We start from the raw sequence: 18654 nt of genomic DNA, 5'->3' as shown, positions 1-18654 counted from the left end.
TCCACTGTCTTGGTTGCTGCCGTTCGGATCTTTTCTTGGAGAAAGACGATACAGAAAGTGGACGAGGATCTGCTTCACTGAAGGTAATTTACTTCCCTCTATCCCTTCTGGAGGGTTGATTAGAAACTTGTGAACTCTAGCTATCTCATTTTTCAACATTATTACTGGAATTGCAACTTTGCAATTGTAACGTGTTGGGAATGGGCCTTTACTACATGCTTCAGCTGTCTTTAAAAAGTAAACAAAATGTATATTTTGCAATGTTTGGCTGTAAGAGTAAAGGACCTGTGACACATCCATAAGGTGTCTGGGCCACAACAACCGATTTTGATGAAACTTGGTAGACTAATAGGACACCTTGCAAAACTAATGTAACTAGCAGGAATTTGTCGAAAAAGTTGTAGTTTGTGAGATGCAGTCGATTCATTAAAGTTGACGTTTGTTGTGGTATCTCGGGAACGGCTCCACTGGGAACAAGCAAACTTTGCAAGCCATAGTAGATACAGATAGCTTTAAAACGAAAATAAAGCGAATTGTCTGTACCTGCGCAGAACTGCGCATAATGTGCAAATAATTGTGCGCATACGCATATCTAGAAAACATGAAGACTGCGATATATTTTTCTCTTCTTAGTTTGAACTACATGACGAGTATAACATAATGCAAGAAAAAAAACTAGACTCAAAGGTAAGCGTTTTCAAGCAACTGAGGTGAGAAGATGTTGGGGTGGTCTGCCCCCGGACACCCGCCTCTAGTTACGGCACTGTCTGGCTTCTCAATCATACATTTCAATTACACCTGTGTAGAAGTCATACAGATAACGATAATAGTCGCCATATTCGGATCGTAGTGATATCAAGTACTTACAACCGCAACCAGGTTATAAAAATATTTTTTGTATACGCCCTGTATATTTCGTAAAGACAGTGATTTTTTTTCGCTTTATACTTTATTCTGCGACGCAAATAAGTTCTTTCTTCGGTGGGAATGGCTTCTTTCCCACGCAATTGAACAAAGAAATCTTTCATTACTTTTTCATATATATATATATCTGAAACGTTAGTTCGTGGTGAGAACGTTTCAGTGAGCGACGAAGCTTTTCAGTGTTTCTCCCGGACTTATTAATATGCACAGTATATATTCTACAGTCATTTGGAACGGAATTAAGTGCTTTCTTTAATCGTTTATGGAAATATTGCAATAGATTAGAGCAAACCAGAGTAGAACTAAAAGTGGACTAAAATTAACATCAATTCTTTTCCGTATTCTATTTGCATGTATCTAGAGGTGATTTAACCTGAGTGTTTTTGAGAATGAACTGCTAACATTGATCAGTGAACCATTGCAGCTCGTATTTCGAACCTGTGATTTCGAGGAATGTGACTCCACGTTTCGAGGCAGCAACCACGCATGTTGCGTCAAGCATCAAGTATAATGTTGTGCTAAGGGGCACAAGCTATTAGCCCTTGAAGGACGTTTTGTTACAGCTAGCCCCAATCAGTAAGTCCCAGGTTCACATACCTTGTGCGTCAAAGTTATAAACACGCCCTTCAACATTATCATTCCACTTTGGAGACTACCTATTTTTTACTGAGGATAAACGTCGACATTTGAGGATTGTTTGGAGCGGCAACTATATTATTTCGTGGGATTATCCCGGCAACTTTTCCCCAGTGCTAATCCCCAAGTGTATTAATGGTGTGAGAAAAGCATTTATATTGAAACCTCAATTATAATCTTTCGTATATATATCAAAGTGATAAAGGGCTATAATGCAGTGATAAAATAAAGTGTGATTTTTATTAATGAAATAATTATACGTGTGCAGTGTTGTGTTGTGATCGTTTCTCTTATTTATTTTTCTCTTTAGTACTATTTTAATAAATAAGTATAGTGTCATTTAACCCAGTGTGTTTTCGTTGTGTGTGTGAGTGATGTTTGTGTGTGTCATGGTCTGGATGACCGTCTGATCGTCCGTGAGGTTCTCGAGACGAGCGATCCGAACTTCTCGGCGTCTAATGCTCATCTCATCATTGAGACCAACGAGCAACTCGAAAACGATTTTGTAATCCCTTCTTGGAGAGGTCCTTCAACGTCTTACCCAGGTAAGTCCAGGTCTCCGAAACATACTCATTGGCAGGCCCCCGAACAGCGACCAGGCGATTACAAATAAATGGACGCCCAAACAGCGTCTGGACTGCGGACGATTACATACTGTAAATCATCAATGTTGCACAACAGTAATACAGTATTAAGTGAGCTCAAGGATAAAGTACCAGGCCTATGGTGGCGGTCTATTGGAACACATCAGTGTGATGCAGGCATCTATGCATCAAAGAAACATGCCAAAATCATAGGTCATAAGCTACCTATATATAGTGTTATCACGAGACGAGCCCTTTTTCATGTCTCATCTCGTCTCCACAACGAACAAACACTTGGAGACGAGAGCTGTCTATTATTTACGAGACGAGATACGCGACAGTGTTGTAAGTAGACGAGATGTGACAGCCACAATATCTCGTCTCGTCTCGTAGCAATACTACCCAGTTGTATTAACCAAAAGCTAACGTAAGAAATCCGCGACGGTAGTTACGCAGGGTTGTTCGGGTCTCGACTAGCATATAGTCGGTTTTCTCTTCATTTTTATAACGAGTTTTGTCTCGTAATGTTCTACGAGACGACGCGACACTATGCATAGGCTTCGAGACGAAGACACGAGACGACACCAGCCTCTCACGTTTGCGACGAGACTGTTTCACGCGACGAGATGAGACAACCCCAAAGGTTTCGTCTCATGGCCAGACTCATATAGTGCCCTATGGCCTATGAGTTTAGCATGTTTCTTTGAAGCATAGATGCCTGCATCACACTGATGTGTTCCAATAGACCGCGACCACAGGTCTGATAGTGTATCCTTACACGTTCTTAATACTGTATTACTGTTGTGTAACATTGATGACTTACGTACTTAATATCACTACGCCCCGAATATGGCGACTATTAACGTTATCTACATGACCTCTACACAGGTGTAATGGAAATGTATGATTGAGAAGCCAGACAGTGCCGTAACTAGAGTCGGGTGTCCGGGGGCAGACCACCCCAACATCATCTCACCTCAGTTGCTTGAAAACGCTCACCTTTGAGTCTAGTTTTTTTCTTACATTATGTTATACTCGTCATGTAGTTTAAACTAAGCAAGAGAAAAATATATCGCAGTCTTCACGTTTTCGAGATATGTGCATGCGCACAATTATTTGCGCAATATGTGCAGTTCTGCCCAGGTGCAGACAATTCGTTTTAATTTCATTTTAAAGCTATCATGTATCTACTATGGATTGCAAAGTTTGCTTGTTCTCGATGAAGCCGTTCCCGAGATATAAGGACAAATGTCGTCTTTAATGAATCAACTGCATCTCAGAAACTACAACTTTTTCGACAAATTCCTGCTAGTTAAATTAGTTTTGTGAGGTCTACCAAGTTTCATCAAAATCGGTTGTTGTGACCCAGACACCTCATGGATGTGTCACAGGCCCTTTCCTGGTATGCCACTATTAAAACCTGATTAATATTTATAAGAAATGTTGTCAGTAAATAATCTAAACTATAAAAATGTGTTCTTCATTAAGGATAGTGTAAAGTCGCTAAAAGTTTGTTTCTGTGATAACAGATGGCGTTGCTTTCACCCTGTCTTTTCAATGCAAACTATTAGTACAAAAAATGTCAAATATCTTCTATGAATATTGAATTATGTTCCTCGCTCTCAATCTATTTGAAGATAACTGTACACAGCAATTGTTCCGTGCAGATTTTCAAAGTTTTGACTCATTCATTGTTGAGTTCAGTTATTGTTGCAGAGGAATTCAATGATTCTTCCGTTATTATTTGCTCTAGGACTCTGAAATTCTGGCATTTAGTAGTGTAAAGTAATTTCGGGTTTCTAAGGTGAAAATTTTCAACATTTTGATCTTTCCATTGTTGTAGGCTTTTAATTGTTGTGGAAGAATTCGATGCTTTTTCCATTATCATTTGTTCTAAGACAACGAAATTCTGCCATTTAGCGCAGAATGAGGTAATCTATGAATATCAAGGTGAAAAATTTACTACATTTTACCCGTTCCATTGTTATAAGCTTTTAATTGTTGCAGAGGAATCCATTGCTTCTTCTGTTATCCTTTGTTCTAGGACGCTGAAATTCTGGCATTTTAATACAGTATGAAATAGTCTAGGGATCCCAAAGTGAAGATTTTCGACGTTTTGTCCTTTCCATTGTTGTAAGCTTTTAATTGTTGTGTAGGGATTCGATACCTCTCCCACTTTCGTTTGTTCTAAAACAGTGGAATTCTGTCTTTTAGTACAGAATGAGGTATTCTATGAATTTCGAGGTGAAAAGTTGACTCCATTTTGCCCTTTTTATTGTTATAAAGCTTTCAATTGTTGCAGAGAAGGTCATGCTTCTCGCGCTATCGTTTGTTCTTGAACTCCGAAATTTTACTATATTTTGCTCTTTCCAATGTTGTAAGTTTTTAATTGTTGTGGAGGAATTCAACCCTTTATTGTTTGTTTTAAAACTTTGAAATTCTGTCATTCAGTACAGAAAGAGGTAATCAATGAATCTTAAGGTGGAAATTTTATTACATTTTATAGTTTCCATTGTAAGCTTCTAATTGTTGTTGTGGAATTCAATGCTTTTCCCATTATATTTTGTTGTAGGACTCAGATTCTCTCATTTAGTACAGAATAAAGAAATTTGTGAATTTCTACCTGAAAATTTTATATTTTCCTCTTGACATTGCTGTAAGCTTTTCATTGTTATAGAGGAATTCAATGCCTCTCACTTTATCGTTTGTTCTCTAACCTTGAAATTATTTATATACTACAAAATGAAATATGAAATTTCATTACATTTTATAGTTTCCATTGTTGTAAGCTTTAAATTGTTGTACAATAATTTAGTACTCTCCCTTTATCGTTTGTTCCAGGAGTCTGAAATTCTGTCATATAGTACAAAATGAAATAATCTGTAAATCCTGAAGTTATAATTTTTCTTCATTTTATTCTTTCCATTGTTGTAGGCTTTCGATAATTGCATATCTATCTTTCATATTTTGCTATTTTGATTATTATAGTTGCTTTGATTGGAAAGAAAACGATGATATGCAAGCTCAGTTCCAGGAAACACATGAAATACATGTTATTTTCACCCCTGAAGAGAGGGCAAGAGGTGTCTTTGACTTGTGGAGATAAAAACATCGTAGACTTGACCTGCTGCGACATGTAGTGCCTGGTTCTGTGTTTATGTTTTTAGATAATTTATGCTATAATTTGAACCAGAACTTTGCAATATTAGAAGAGGAAATATGTGCTAGTATGGACTGAATTGCATGATGTAATGCTGTTTTCATTGATGAACTAACTTAATTGATACAAAATAATTTTCATCTTCCGTGTATTATATAAACAAGTCCAACTTAACTATTACCCGACCAGCGCGCGAGTGCGGGCGGCCGATTTTGGAACTAAAATACAAACAACAGTGTTTCTATCCGGATTACTTGTAATTAATCTATCACAGTTCTTTCTGTCCTGTTCGTAATAAACCACTTCACACACATCTTCAAGTTAAGACAAACACAGTCTCAAAAATTATGGAAATTATTTCCAGAACTTTTAAGTGACCTGAAAAAAAAAAGGACATACAGCCTGCATATTAATTTGGCAATAACTTGCGAATAAACTAACCTCAGTATTCTATAAAGAAACACTAAGAACTTTGTAGCATTCGAGTGTAAGGAATTTCTACTCCTCCTATTAACAAAACCTCGCAATTCATCTTTGTGAATCAAAGTTATACATTTGGCAACTGCGCTTTGATTATTTAAAGCAAATTCTACAGTGTAGTTTTGAGATAAGATGTCTTCGAGATTGCGATCAAATCAGACCATGTGAACTCCGATCGATTGTCTAAGCAGTATCTTCAGTAACAAAATTCTTTTGCATTGAGATCATTTTCGGATGAGCTGCAAAAGTCCGGTGAGAGAGAAACTGATAATCTTTCACCACCACACTCTTAACCTCCTCTGAACGAGTCTTAGATTCGCCCCTGATTGAGATGGCAGATAAAGATAACTTTCTCTGGTGTCTAACCTGTCATTATGTAGCATGGTTTGGTAATAAGGAAATTCCAGTTTTTCAGCCACATTTTGAAAACTTTATTTAAAAGAAATATACCCATGTTTTATTGGGGGGCGGAGGGGGAGTGATTTAAAGTGGGGTACCTGACAATTGAAGATTCCTTATAACCAGTGAAATTCAGAAAAGAAACTGAATTACGTATTAAAAAAGAAAACATACAAAATACATTTTCAGGGTAACTCTTACAACCATTACGTCATTATAAAATTAATGCTACTTCTGAAACTGATTACAGTGAATATTTATTTGAATAACAAAACGACTTACTTAAGTATCAAGTATCAAAAGTGAATCATTCCTGCATTCAATAACAACTATATGACTTACGACATTTTATTGTAAGCAAAAACAGGCTACGTATAACGTCTAAAATGCAACTTTTAAAAACCGTTGGATACACTGCAGAATGACCCTGTCTGCTCCCGCTGTCCCGCCGCGCTTGCTAGGAACTGATGTAAACACAACAGCAGCGTCTCCGCTAAAAAACGCACTAATATCCTGGTCAAGTAATACCTCACTCTTTTATCTCTTTGTTTCACATCTGTTTCTTTCCAAGTCACTGCCTTTCGCCCACCCCTCCAATTCGTTTAACTTTCCTTGAGGGGAGAGAGAAGCATTTATCCGTAGAACGGAAATCCTGCAACCACATCTGTCTTGTCAAAATACTCGTAACTTTTCTGACTTTTTTCTTCGAACCCAAGCACACAACACACATTATATACTTTCAATAAATCTACCTATAATAATAATAATAATAATAATAATAATAATAATAATAATAATAATAATAATAATAATAATAATCTATATATATAAAAGAGAACGTACAAATCCTTTGTCCGCTCATCACGCTAATACGGCTGAACCAATTTCTTTTATTTTTGGGGGGTTATTAGGATTTGGACCCTAGATGGTTTTTATCATATCACTTTAATTTTCAATTACCAGTGTCTTGAGATAATTGACCATTCAGGTGTCCATTACGTACAAATCCTTTGTTAGTTCATCATAGGTATAAAAATAAACGTATTTATATGCAACCCGCATGACCGTGTCACTCGGCGGGTTAACATAAATGACAGGCGTTATAATGGTTTTTATCATATCACTTGAAAGCGAAAAAGTAAAAATTATCTAAGTAACAAAGTTTATTGCGTTCGGGGGTGACCGCAGCGAAGCGGGGCGGGTTAACATAAATGACAGGCGATATAATGTTAACATTTACTGCAATCTTCTATGGTTTTTATCATATCACTTGAAAGCGAAAAAGTAAAAATTATCTAAGTAACAAAGTTTATTGCGTTCCGGGGTGACCGCAGCGAAGCGGGGTGAACGCTGCTAGTAATAATAATAAAGGGGCGCGGTGGCTCAGTGGTAGAGCGTTCACCTCCGGTGCTTGGAGTCCCTGGTTCGATCCCAGCTCGCGCCGTGTAAACTTTGTGGTGGACAAACACCGTGCTAGTGGGTTTTCTAAGGGTTCTCCCGTTTTCTCCCACTTTGTTCATTCCACCATTTCATTCATTTCTCATCATCACCGTCTCCTTTAGCCTAATCGGCATAACCGTGGGACGTAAAACTGAAAAATTTGATTTTTTCAATAATAATAATAATAATAATAGATTTTCAAAAACGTTTATTAACCCTAGAAAAACTAACTTATGCATAGGTACTCTTGCAATGAAATTCTGTTTATTATCCAGCATTTTAATAGCAGAATGGAACTATTAACTTTCGTTTCGACCTTTTTAGTTTGTTTTTTTTTCTGAAAAACTCATCTCAAGAATAAAGTGGATATTTTCAGAAGACTCACATCACCTTAGGGGGTTGTTTATGAAATATGAAAAAAAAAAACTGGCTAAGGAGTTTTTGAGGAAACCGTCCGAAAACAAGGTTTAGATTTAGATTTTTTAGTTTAATGTTCCTTTCAGCAGCGAGGTTATATGAGACGTGGATCTACAGCTTAACGTGAACCACATCAGCTCCTGGCAGGAATCGAACTTGAGTCTCCTACGCCAAAGGCACCGGGTCTACCTAGGCGTGTTAGTAGGTAACTTGAGTGAAGACGAGCATGAGCGTAGTTTTCTCATTCCACCAATTCTTTCATAATCATTCACCTCCATTACAGTCACCCTGTTTTGTTCTCTCCTATCGTCGCTTGAAAGTAAAAAGAATCCAGCAAGCTAACAGTGTTGTTCAATTATAACAGCACTGAAAAATTGAACTACTTGATATTGTATATGACATCAAACGTAAGTATATTAAAAGAAAGTGAAAAACCTAGAAATATCACAGTATCGAAAAATATCGAAAGGTACTGAAAAATCAAAAATGGAAAAAATACCAAATACCAAAGTTTCAGTCAGTAAATTTTTGATATTAATGTTTAGATATTTGAAAATACCTTATGAATAGATCAATATATATCCAATAGCGCACAGCCCTAGTAAACATGTAAGCATGTGGCCAAGCGTCGCATATATGCTTTCTTTTGCGTTCTCCAGACAGACAAAACAATGATCAAATACACTTTCTAGTATCAAACTCGTGATTTGGCATTTGGCACTCCAAAGTACAATATCTGGCAGTGAGCTATTGTGGTTTCTAATAGTTTGAACCGCGATTATTGAATTTATTTATTTACGAACATAATTTTAGATACAACGAACGCCAGTTTACATTAGAATATCTAACAAATCTAATATATGAAATATAATGCAATAATAATAATAATAATAATAATAACAATAAAAATAAAAATAATAACATGTAAGTGATAACAAGAAAAGCAGACAATAACTGACTAAAGTTTCCACTAAAATGATGTCGTAGTGCACAGTTATATGGAACTTCAGAAAAAATAAACCCATGGGTGTATGTGACATTTCGTTGTATAATTTAGGCAACCTGTAGAACAGAGAACATTGAACTATTGAAAGTCTAGGTCGTACTCTATGAAAAAGATGTGTGTTACGTGTTTGTCTGAAGGGAATTTGGAAATATAATTCTGAGAGTAGCGTTTCTGACCTGAGTTGACCATGTGTGCGTTTATACAGATCTTTGAGGTCACTGATGCAGTCGCCAATTACGCAGTACACAAGCTCCGGTCGTAGTTCGGAGTTCACGTTAATAGTTCCTTTCTTTATATAACTTCCAAGTTGCATTGTTACATAAGAGCCTAAAACACTAAACTTCAAACCAAACAAACCTACTTCTAAAATTAAGTCAGGTAATACTGCAGTTTTATTATTGCAACATTTACTTACGATATATGAACATAATCATAATGTTCGTTTTCGCAGAACTACGTCAGTAGAAAACACCCCAACACTACTCCTTTCCAAGAGAAGAAAACACCCCCAACACTACTCCTTTTCAAGAGAAGTAATCTATGTACCACTATGGGAAAGTAATGAAATACAGCGAAACTTCTAACGGACACCTCTAAATAACGGCCACTTTTCATTCCCCGGCCGAATATCATTCGGTACAATGGGAAATTCCCCAGCGAATACCGGTATGTAGAACTTCCAAATAACACAGCCAAGAATAAAGCTATGATATTTTCTGGAATTTCGAACAATAACTGACAGCATTTCTAACATTGTCGCGCATTGTTGAGTAAAGTGAAGAAGGTGCTAGCAGGCAGTTGAAGAAGTAAGAAGATTAAAGCATTACTTTTTGAGCTGAACTCAGTTTAACATCTGCACTTGAATCAAATATTGAGAAGGCAATTGCAAAGGATTTTGTGATTCAAAGAAGGATAGATTATTTTAAACCATATGGGTCTGCTCAAAAGTAAATTAAATAAAGTGTACATTTTGTGTATTTTAATTTCCTTTTACTGTACTTAGAAAACTGCATTAGTGTACATTACGTATGAAAAGAAACAAGATAATGTTGCCCAAATTTGTGTGTACATTGCAGTAACTTTTCTTGTGTTGCATCCTAAGCCTTTTTCCAAATAACGGACAGTTTTACGTTGCCCGTTACGTAGAATTTTTCACTGTATTTATTTACAAAGTTATTTGCTATAATTTGTAAATTGATATTTTGCAAATACAATACCTGTGGGTACAGTGGGTCAATGGTAAAGCGCTTACTTCTGGCGCGTGGGGACACTGGTTCAATACCCGTCCGAGTTAATTTGTGGGGAACAGTATCGTGTCCGTGAGTTTTCTCGAGATCCTTCCACTTTCTCAACCTATCAATCCGTCATTATTCACTTGCCTTAATCACCCGTCTCCCTTACCCTAAAGGGCATTATCATGAGACGTTAAACTGAAAGATTTAGTTTCGTTTTTTTCAAATAAGATACCACTCTACAATAGACTAACAATTTAGCTACTCTTTCATTAATTCCTGCAGGGAAAGGCTTTCGAATGAACACGCCCAGCTTTGTGGTTTGGACAAACACCGTGTGCGTGGGTTTTCTCTGGGTTCTCCCGTTTCCTCTCACTTTCTTCATTCCACCATTTCATTCATTACTCATTATCACCGTCTCCTTTAGCCTAACCGGCATAATCGTGGGACGTAAAACTCAAAGATTTTCTTTCATTAATTCCAAATATTTGATAATTACTATTGCATATTCGTGACCACACTAGTCTCTCCTACTAATTATGTCGTTAAAACTATTTTGTTTTCTTTCTCTTCTTTTTTTTATTTTCGCCAAATAACATTATGACTCCACACCGACAATATATATGAAATTTTAAAAGGAGAAACATGTTTCAAAATCTCTACACAGGGTAAAGAATTCAAAATGTTGATACAAACTCAGCGTTTGAACTTCCTCAGTTTTATATTTCATTATTCATTTTATTCTTATATTTGTTTATATACTGAGAAAAATTTTCATGGATATTGATAATTGTAGCTTTTGATGATTAAAGCGTATTTTATTTGATTTATCCTTTCTATGTTTGGAAAAGTTATACATTTGTCAAATTTGATCATAATGGATTTCAAATCAAGTTAAACATTATGAAAATTATTATAAAATTTTCCAAATAAAGATTTCTTAACCGACTACCCGAGAGAGAAAGAGAGAGAGAAAACTCACGCGAAAATGAACATCGGTGGAATTATGAACAAAGACAAGGAGAATGTCAAATTTCATCGTAACATCAACCGTAATTTCGATTATGTATTCTTAACCAGTATCATCAAGTATAGATAGCTGTCTACATACCATAATATGTCAGCCTGGGAACCAACATCATCTACGATTCTACAATAATACCGCTACATCAGCGTTTGGTGTTTTATTGAAGAACCTGTAACTCCACAACCATTGGTTGCACACCCACGAGAAAGGTATTAATGGAAACCAAAAGTAGTGCGGAAGAACTTTTATACCGAGTGTTCTTGCAATATCTGCGATACTGAAACTTCTAGAGCGAGAAAAACGAAATAACAGTGTTTTTCTTTTAACATTTGTAAACTTTCGTTGTTTACTGTGGCACCGTATGAAGTGCAAATAAGTTAATTAAATCAAAAGCCTATATACTGTATATATATATTTCTCTTCCATTTACCGGTACATCTAATTTGAGCTCCGTGCGGCCAGCGATTTGCGTGTATCAACCATTCCAGTGATAGCTAGCGCTTCTCCAGCGCTCCATGCATTGAATCACCTGGAAATCCATGATGCGGCCAGGGGGGGGGGGATTTCGGGACTTCCGGTATGTTGTTTTGGGCATCAAATAGAACAAATGTAGCGATTTTCAGCATCACACTATTTTTTGTAAGGGTAGGGACATGCCGAAGATACCTCGCGATCGAAGTCGAGGTTTAAGTCGCGGTCGCACTCTCGATACTGGCACAAACACATTGATTCAAATGTGTAAGCGCATGCCGAAGATGTACGCTACATCGCGATCTACAGGTCGACCGCAAGGGAGAATTAGTGGTCGCGATGATAAACAACCAAGTTTGTTTTTACATCGATGTTCAGTGGAAGCATCGCTGTGGCTCGTGTTCTCATTGGTTCTCCATCAAGCGCTGCACGGAATAAAGAATTCATTTGTTTAGAATTTCGTCTGCAGATGATTGTGTGTTTCTATGCTCGAGAGGTTTTGCTACATTATTAAATTTGATTATGAAAGACATATTGATAGAACTAACGAACAATGTTCCAGCAGTATGGAAAAAGAAACACAAACAACATCTTAATAGGCACTTTTTAAATAGAGAATGGAAGAAAATAGCAACTGAAATGGAAATGTCAGATAAGTTATTTATTTGAGAATTATACTGTAGCTTATTATTATATAAGGCAGTGGTGGTCACAGGGAGGAGGCTTTCGGGCTGAGGTCCGTAAATTGTAGAACTTCTAAGGAAAAAAAGCTACTGTTAATCATATCTGTGCTTAAAAATTCCACCCCCTCCCCAATTCCGAGATTAATAAAAAGGGTTTCTTCTAAATTCGTTATTGATATAAGTTAAAGAAATACCTGTAAAGACAGGCACATATCCATAGGGAGGAAACTTCGAATAATGGAATTACAGTGCCGAAACTTCATTTGCTGCAGTTAATATTCCCTCCTCCTCGAAACCTTATGGCATACCTGATTTATTTATTTATTAAATTTTACTGGAAAACGATTTCTCTCCTGAGTGCTGAAAGAGGGCATTTCTTCATAGAACATTGAATAAAAGGTAAAAGTCTTTGATTTAGAACATTGATAGAGATGATCGAGAGATGAGACTCAAATATTTTTGCGAAACAAGAGACGAGACTTTGGCATCCTCATATCTTGTCTCGTATCCATCCCTATTTATAAACTGTTTCGTCCTTTCAATTTCAAAATGTGGTTTCGCAGTGATTTTTATGCACTGACGGAATAATTTCACATGCGTTACAGCAATGTTTCTCCTTAAACTGATAACAGCGAGGGTGCAACCTCCTCGCTATGTTCGTCCTTCATCCATCGCGACCTAGACAGAGGTATCTTCGGCAAGTCCCTACCCTAAGGCTAAAACCCTACCCTACGTCCCTACCCTAGGAGTGACTGGGCGAATAACTTGAGATGTTCAACTTGGAAAAAAAAATCATTTTCGTTGTTGAATAATATTGTGAAATATTACAGGTTTATATTACTTACTTAGATCGTATATTTGTTTATTGGTCATGAAAGTAGTGTGAAATTCTAACATACGTTATAAGAAAGTGACGTAGTAAATTTATTAGTTTTAGAAAAGAGAGGGTATATTCTCAATAGCAAAGATTTTTTTTTTTAATGGTAATTACTGGTGAAGAGTAATGATGAGATCATGATAAAAATAATTTGAAAACTGAACCTGTTATAAATACCTGTATTTTGTGATCACAGTATGTAAAGACACAAAAAATTCTTTTCTTGAATCAGAATAGTTATTAAACCGAGTGAAGTTATTTCAAGAAAACAAAATAAATAAAACTGTATTTCATATTGTTATCTCCTTTAATTTATGTAACTTACATTTTCCATTATCAGGCCCAAAACTTGATACAAGAAATCAAAGAGGATATCGTAAAGAATATGTTAGTGGAAGTTCTGAATTGAGTTCAGAACAAGAACTAAATGATGACGATATCGCTCTTGAGAAAATGATTCCTTTAACAGAGGAGGAAGAAGAAGAAGAAGAAGAAGAAGAAGAAGAATTAGAAGAAGGTCATTGTAAAGGATTGCTTGTTACTCGATTGGAAAAGCAGGTTGCATCTCCACCGGATGCTAATAAACATGGTATGATTTTCTTGATTGTTAAACTATGTGTTTTTGTAATATGTCATAGATAACCTTATGAACCAGTAGGTAGTTTCTGTATGTCCATATTTAGGCTATGACACTCCTGTGCAGTCATTTATTTTATGCTCCCTCTTTCTTCAGCCAAGTTTAAGCATTACCATTCGTGTACAGACTACCAACAATAATTTGTGGGATTATTTACTCCACATAAAATTTATTGAAAGGTTTTAACTGAACATTTCTGTCGTTGCTTAGTACTCTAATAGCTCTAAAGTCAATTCGTTGGAAGTAGAAGTCCATTACTTCCACCGGATTTGTCCTTTTTCTTTCCTATTGAATAGTGATTTTTTTTATTTTTGAATATTTTTGTGTGTGTGTTTGTTTTTTTTTTCTTTCTTCAGAATACAGTCATGATTTTTTTGTCATTTTTAGTGGGTGGAGAAAAGGTAGAATGTACTGTTATTTTTTCATTAAAATTTAAATATAAAGGCCCAAAATTTCTTAGGCAAAAGAATCAGAGAGCAAGTAATATATATAATATATACTTTCTCTCGAGACCTTACGTCTCTATTATTAGGTCTCTTTAGACTTGACAGTCAATATAGTGTTCACCTAGACACTTCACAGCTCTATCTCTGTTTAGTTTTATTTTCTTTGCACTTCTTCCCCTCCGTATCTACTTAGCTAAAGGGCTTATAATCAGTGCCATAACTTATGCAGGGTCTCCACAGATATGGAAAGTCAGGAGAGTCAAAGAAATGACATTTGGTCAGAAATAGTCAGAGAAGCGTATAATTAGAATGCTGCAGTGACGCTTGGTGTTTGTAAAACTAAGTGCTAAATCAGTAGATACTGTGATAATACAAGTGTATATGTCAAAAATGACCATGATGACAATGTAATAGAAGTAATCCTAACTATACACACACAAAACTGCATGAGGTGACATAAATTATTGAACACCTCCTGTAGGGCTACAATAATTAAATTTGGCATGATTGTAGCTTTCCGGAGCTAACCAACAGGAAAATTGACAAAACTGAATATTTTTAATTTTTAGGGAGTCTAAAGACGGTATGAAGAATTTCCCTATGTTATTTAAATGGGCCTTTTTTTGGACATACAATCTCATGTTTTAGGTACTTAGAAGTGGAATAAAAACTTGAAATTCAGTGTGATTGTACGTTTCCGTTATCACTACCTAAGTAAATCAGTGAAAATAAAAAATATCCAAATTTAGAGTGGTTTTATAGGGAACTGAAAAATCTTCCCCATGTTATTTATATGGAACACCTTTTCCACCCCCAAATTATTGAGCACTTCCTGTAGGGCTACAGTGAATAAATTTGGCATGATTGCAGCTGCTCGGGACTAACCCACAGGAAAATTGCCAAAAGTGAATATTCTTAATTTTTTAGGGGCCTAAAGGGGGATGACTATTTAAATGGACGTTTTCTTGGGATACAAAATCTTATCTTTTAGATAGTTGAAATAGGAGGAGAAACGATAGAATAGTGGGTTCAAGGAGTGCGAGGCCGTAGGCCGAATAGAGACAGCATTTGAGGGCGAAGCCCCCGGATGGGCAGATTCAGGAAATATGAAGAGCATGTTCACGAAATTCACTGTTGATGCAAAGGCCGATAGATAAGAAATGCGAGGCCGAGCAGACTCGGGGGTCTGTGGGCGGAGCCCCCAGCTAGCCAAAGGCTAGTATAATATATAAAATTGAAAATCACTATGTTTGTGACTAAATCTCCTGAACCGCCCGACCGATCTCGATCAAATTTGAAAAATGGATCAGGTTCGAGGCTGGTCTGGTTTTAGGTCATTCACTTTGATTGTAGAAGTGAGGGGTGGGAAAAGGAACAGGGGTATAAAATAAATAAAACTTAATAGCTCCTGAACCACTCGACCGATCTTGATCAAACTTTCAACATAGATGAGGTTCAGGACTGGGATCGCTTTTATGATTTAAATTTGACGGAGCAATGTAGGGAATGAGACGGAGGGGGGAAACATATAAAAAAAATCAATTTAAATAAGACTGAAAGTGGCTAATTTTGTAACTTAATAACTCTTGAACTATCCTACCGATCTCAATCAAATTTTCAAGATACATGAGGTTTGGATCTGGAAACATATTTGTAATTTCACTTTAACGGTAGATATTAGGGGTGGGAAGGTGGCCTTTAAATAATAACTAATAAAACTAATAACTTTTGAACCATCCAACCAATCTCGATCAAAATTTTAGACATATATGAGGGTCGGGCCTCGGGTGTTTTTATCATTTCACTTTGACGAGCTAACGCAGGGGAGGGGGATATATATATATATATATATATATATATATATATATATATATATATATATATATATATATATATATATATATATATATATATATATATATATATATATATATATATATATGTATGTAAAAAATTTAAAAGAAAAATGACTGCCTTTGTGACTTCATCACTCTTGAACCACCCGATCGATCTCAATCAAATTTTCAACATACATGAGTTTAGGAGCAGGGATTACTTCAGGCGATTCACTTTGACGATGCAACGTAGAGAGGGGAGGGAAAAAGGAATTTAAAAATGATCAAAAATGACCGATATTAGTGTTGAATCAATAGTTTTCGGAGTAGATGAGAAAAACAGTGACACTTCTGATGCTGTTTCAATCCAAGTTCAGCCCTAATAGTTGGGGAGGGGAGGGGTGGGGATAAACATTCAAAAGTGATCGGAAATGACCAAAATTAGTGTCTAATCCGTAGTTTTCGGGATCATTTAGATGAATAATGACATTTCCGATCCGGTTTAAATCCAAAATCAGCCCCGCCATTTGGGGGAGGGGAGAAAGAAATATATATATATATATAAAATGATTGAAAATGGCCACTATCAGTGTCGAATTCATAGTTTTCTGGGTCACTTAGAAGAGCAGTGATACTTTCAATCCCGTTTAAATCCAAATTCATACCTGCAATTTGGGGGAGGGAGGAGAAATATATATTTAAAAAATCATCGAAAATGACCGATATTAGAGCTGAGTCCACATTTTTTGGGGTCGCTGAGATGAACTTTGACATACAAAGGTGTGCATTTAAATTATTTACTTCAACCCAGCGAAGCGGGTAATATATGCTAGTATGTGATAAAATTAGTGACATAATGCATCAAGAGGAAAAATGTAAGGTCAACGCCATAGTAATGGGAGACTTCAACAGCGTATTAGGAGAAGGAACTGCGAATAAGGTGGTGGGATCATTTGGACTAGGTAGTAGAAACGCACGAGGCCAAATGCTTATCGTCTTCTGTAGGTAACATGATATGGTGGTGACAAACACGTGGTTTAAAAAAACAAAAAAAAACAAAAAAAAAAGAAAAAAAAGACAACAAGCTGTACACATGGAAAAGTCTTGGAGATAAGAACGCTAGCAAATCGAGTACATTCTTGTCAACCAACGTTTCACGAATAGTGTACGAAGACGTGAAGACACACCGGAAGCTGACATCGATTCGGATCACAACTTCCTAGTGGCGCAAGGGCAAAACTGGTTAAAAACTATCAAGAAAATGGGAGGAAAAATCGAAAATGGAACTTAGAACGACTAAGAAGTATGGACAGTGATATGAAAGAAGAGATTGAAGAAAAATTCTGTGTAATTGACGATATGGTAGACAATGTAGAAAATAGTTGGGGAAAAGTTAAACAGATTCTATTTGACACACTTCACAACAACATTGGCAAGATGAAAGAGCACCGAGGAAACCATGGATAACTGAAGCGATGCTTAAGAAGATGAACGAACGCAGAAGGGCGAGAACCGGGGACATCAAAGAATACAAAAGGCTGAATAATGAATTAAAAAGAGAGACGGACAAAGCCAAAGAAAAAGGCAAGGAACAGATATGTGAAGAAATAATGAAACTTCAGCGGCGCGGAAGATATGATCTGATGTATCAGAAAGCACAAGAATTAGGAGGGAAAGCTAACAAATGCATACATACGAACGTTTGGAATCGAAGATCAACAAAGGTCATGTAGTCAATGAACATCAAAGAATTCTTAAAGTTTGGGAGGAATACATGAAAGATCTGTATGACCATAAGAACCGCCTCAAAGATATTGCGATTGAAGAAGAGGAAGACGTGGATGATGATGAAAACTGACTCAGTGTATTGGAAAGTGAAGTAGTACAAGCCATCAAGGATATGTGGAGGAGGAAGGCCAGGGGAGACGACGACATACCAACAGATTTGGTCAAGGGATTAGGAGGACTGACTTCACTTATTAACAAGATCTACCTGAGTGGAGAATGCCCAAAGGATTTTCTTGATGTTACAATGATTGCATTACCCAAGAGAAAAAGGAAGCAAAGAAGTGCAGCGATCACAGAACCATTAGCCTTTTTTCCCACACTGGAAAGGTAATTGCGCGCATACTGAACAAGCGGCTGGAAAGTAAGATAGAAGAGATGTTGGAGAAAGATCAATTTGGATTCTGGGAAGGAAAAGGCACCAGAGATGCCATTGGGTTGAAAAGAATTATCTCAGAATGAGTTCTTGATGTAAAGAAAGAGTTGTGTTTGTGCTTCATTGACTGGCAAAAAGCTTTCGACAGGGTCAATTGGACGAAACTCCTGCAAATAGTTAAAGAAATTGAGATTAACAGGAGAGACAGACGCAACCTGTACATAGGACAGCGAGTCAAG

At 36.5% G+C, this 18654-nt stretch overlaps 1 protein-coding gene across 2 annotated transcripts in view; it reads left to right on the top strand.

Annotated features, from left to right (window-relative positions):
* Positions 1-18654, top strand: part of LOC145688244 (dynamin-1-like protein) — a 249717-nt gene that overhangs the window by 192889 nt on the left and 38174 nt on the right. Inside the window, exon 11 of one of the 2 annotated variants that reach the window (XM_081762179.1) lies at positions 13677-13925. The exons of the other annotated variant lie outside the window; for it this stretch is intronic. Within the exon in view, the coding sequence (XP_081618305.1) occupies positions 13677-13925 (249 nt within the window). The remainder of the gene's footprint in view (positions 1-13676; positions 13926-18654) is intronic. 2 annotated transcript variants of the gene reach the window in all.

This window comes from Thermobia domestica, chromosome 6, assembly GCF_964235325.1.
Source record: "Thermobia domestica chromosome 6, izTheDome1.hap1.1, whole genome shotgun sequence".
NCBI lineage: Eukaryota > Metazoa > Arthropoda > Insecta > Zygentoma > Lepismatidae > Thermobia > Thermobia domestica.
The sequence above is the reverse complement of the archived record's forward strand: the minus strand, read 5'-3'. Positions and strand labels throughout refer to the sequence as shown.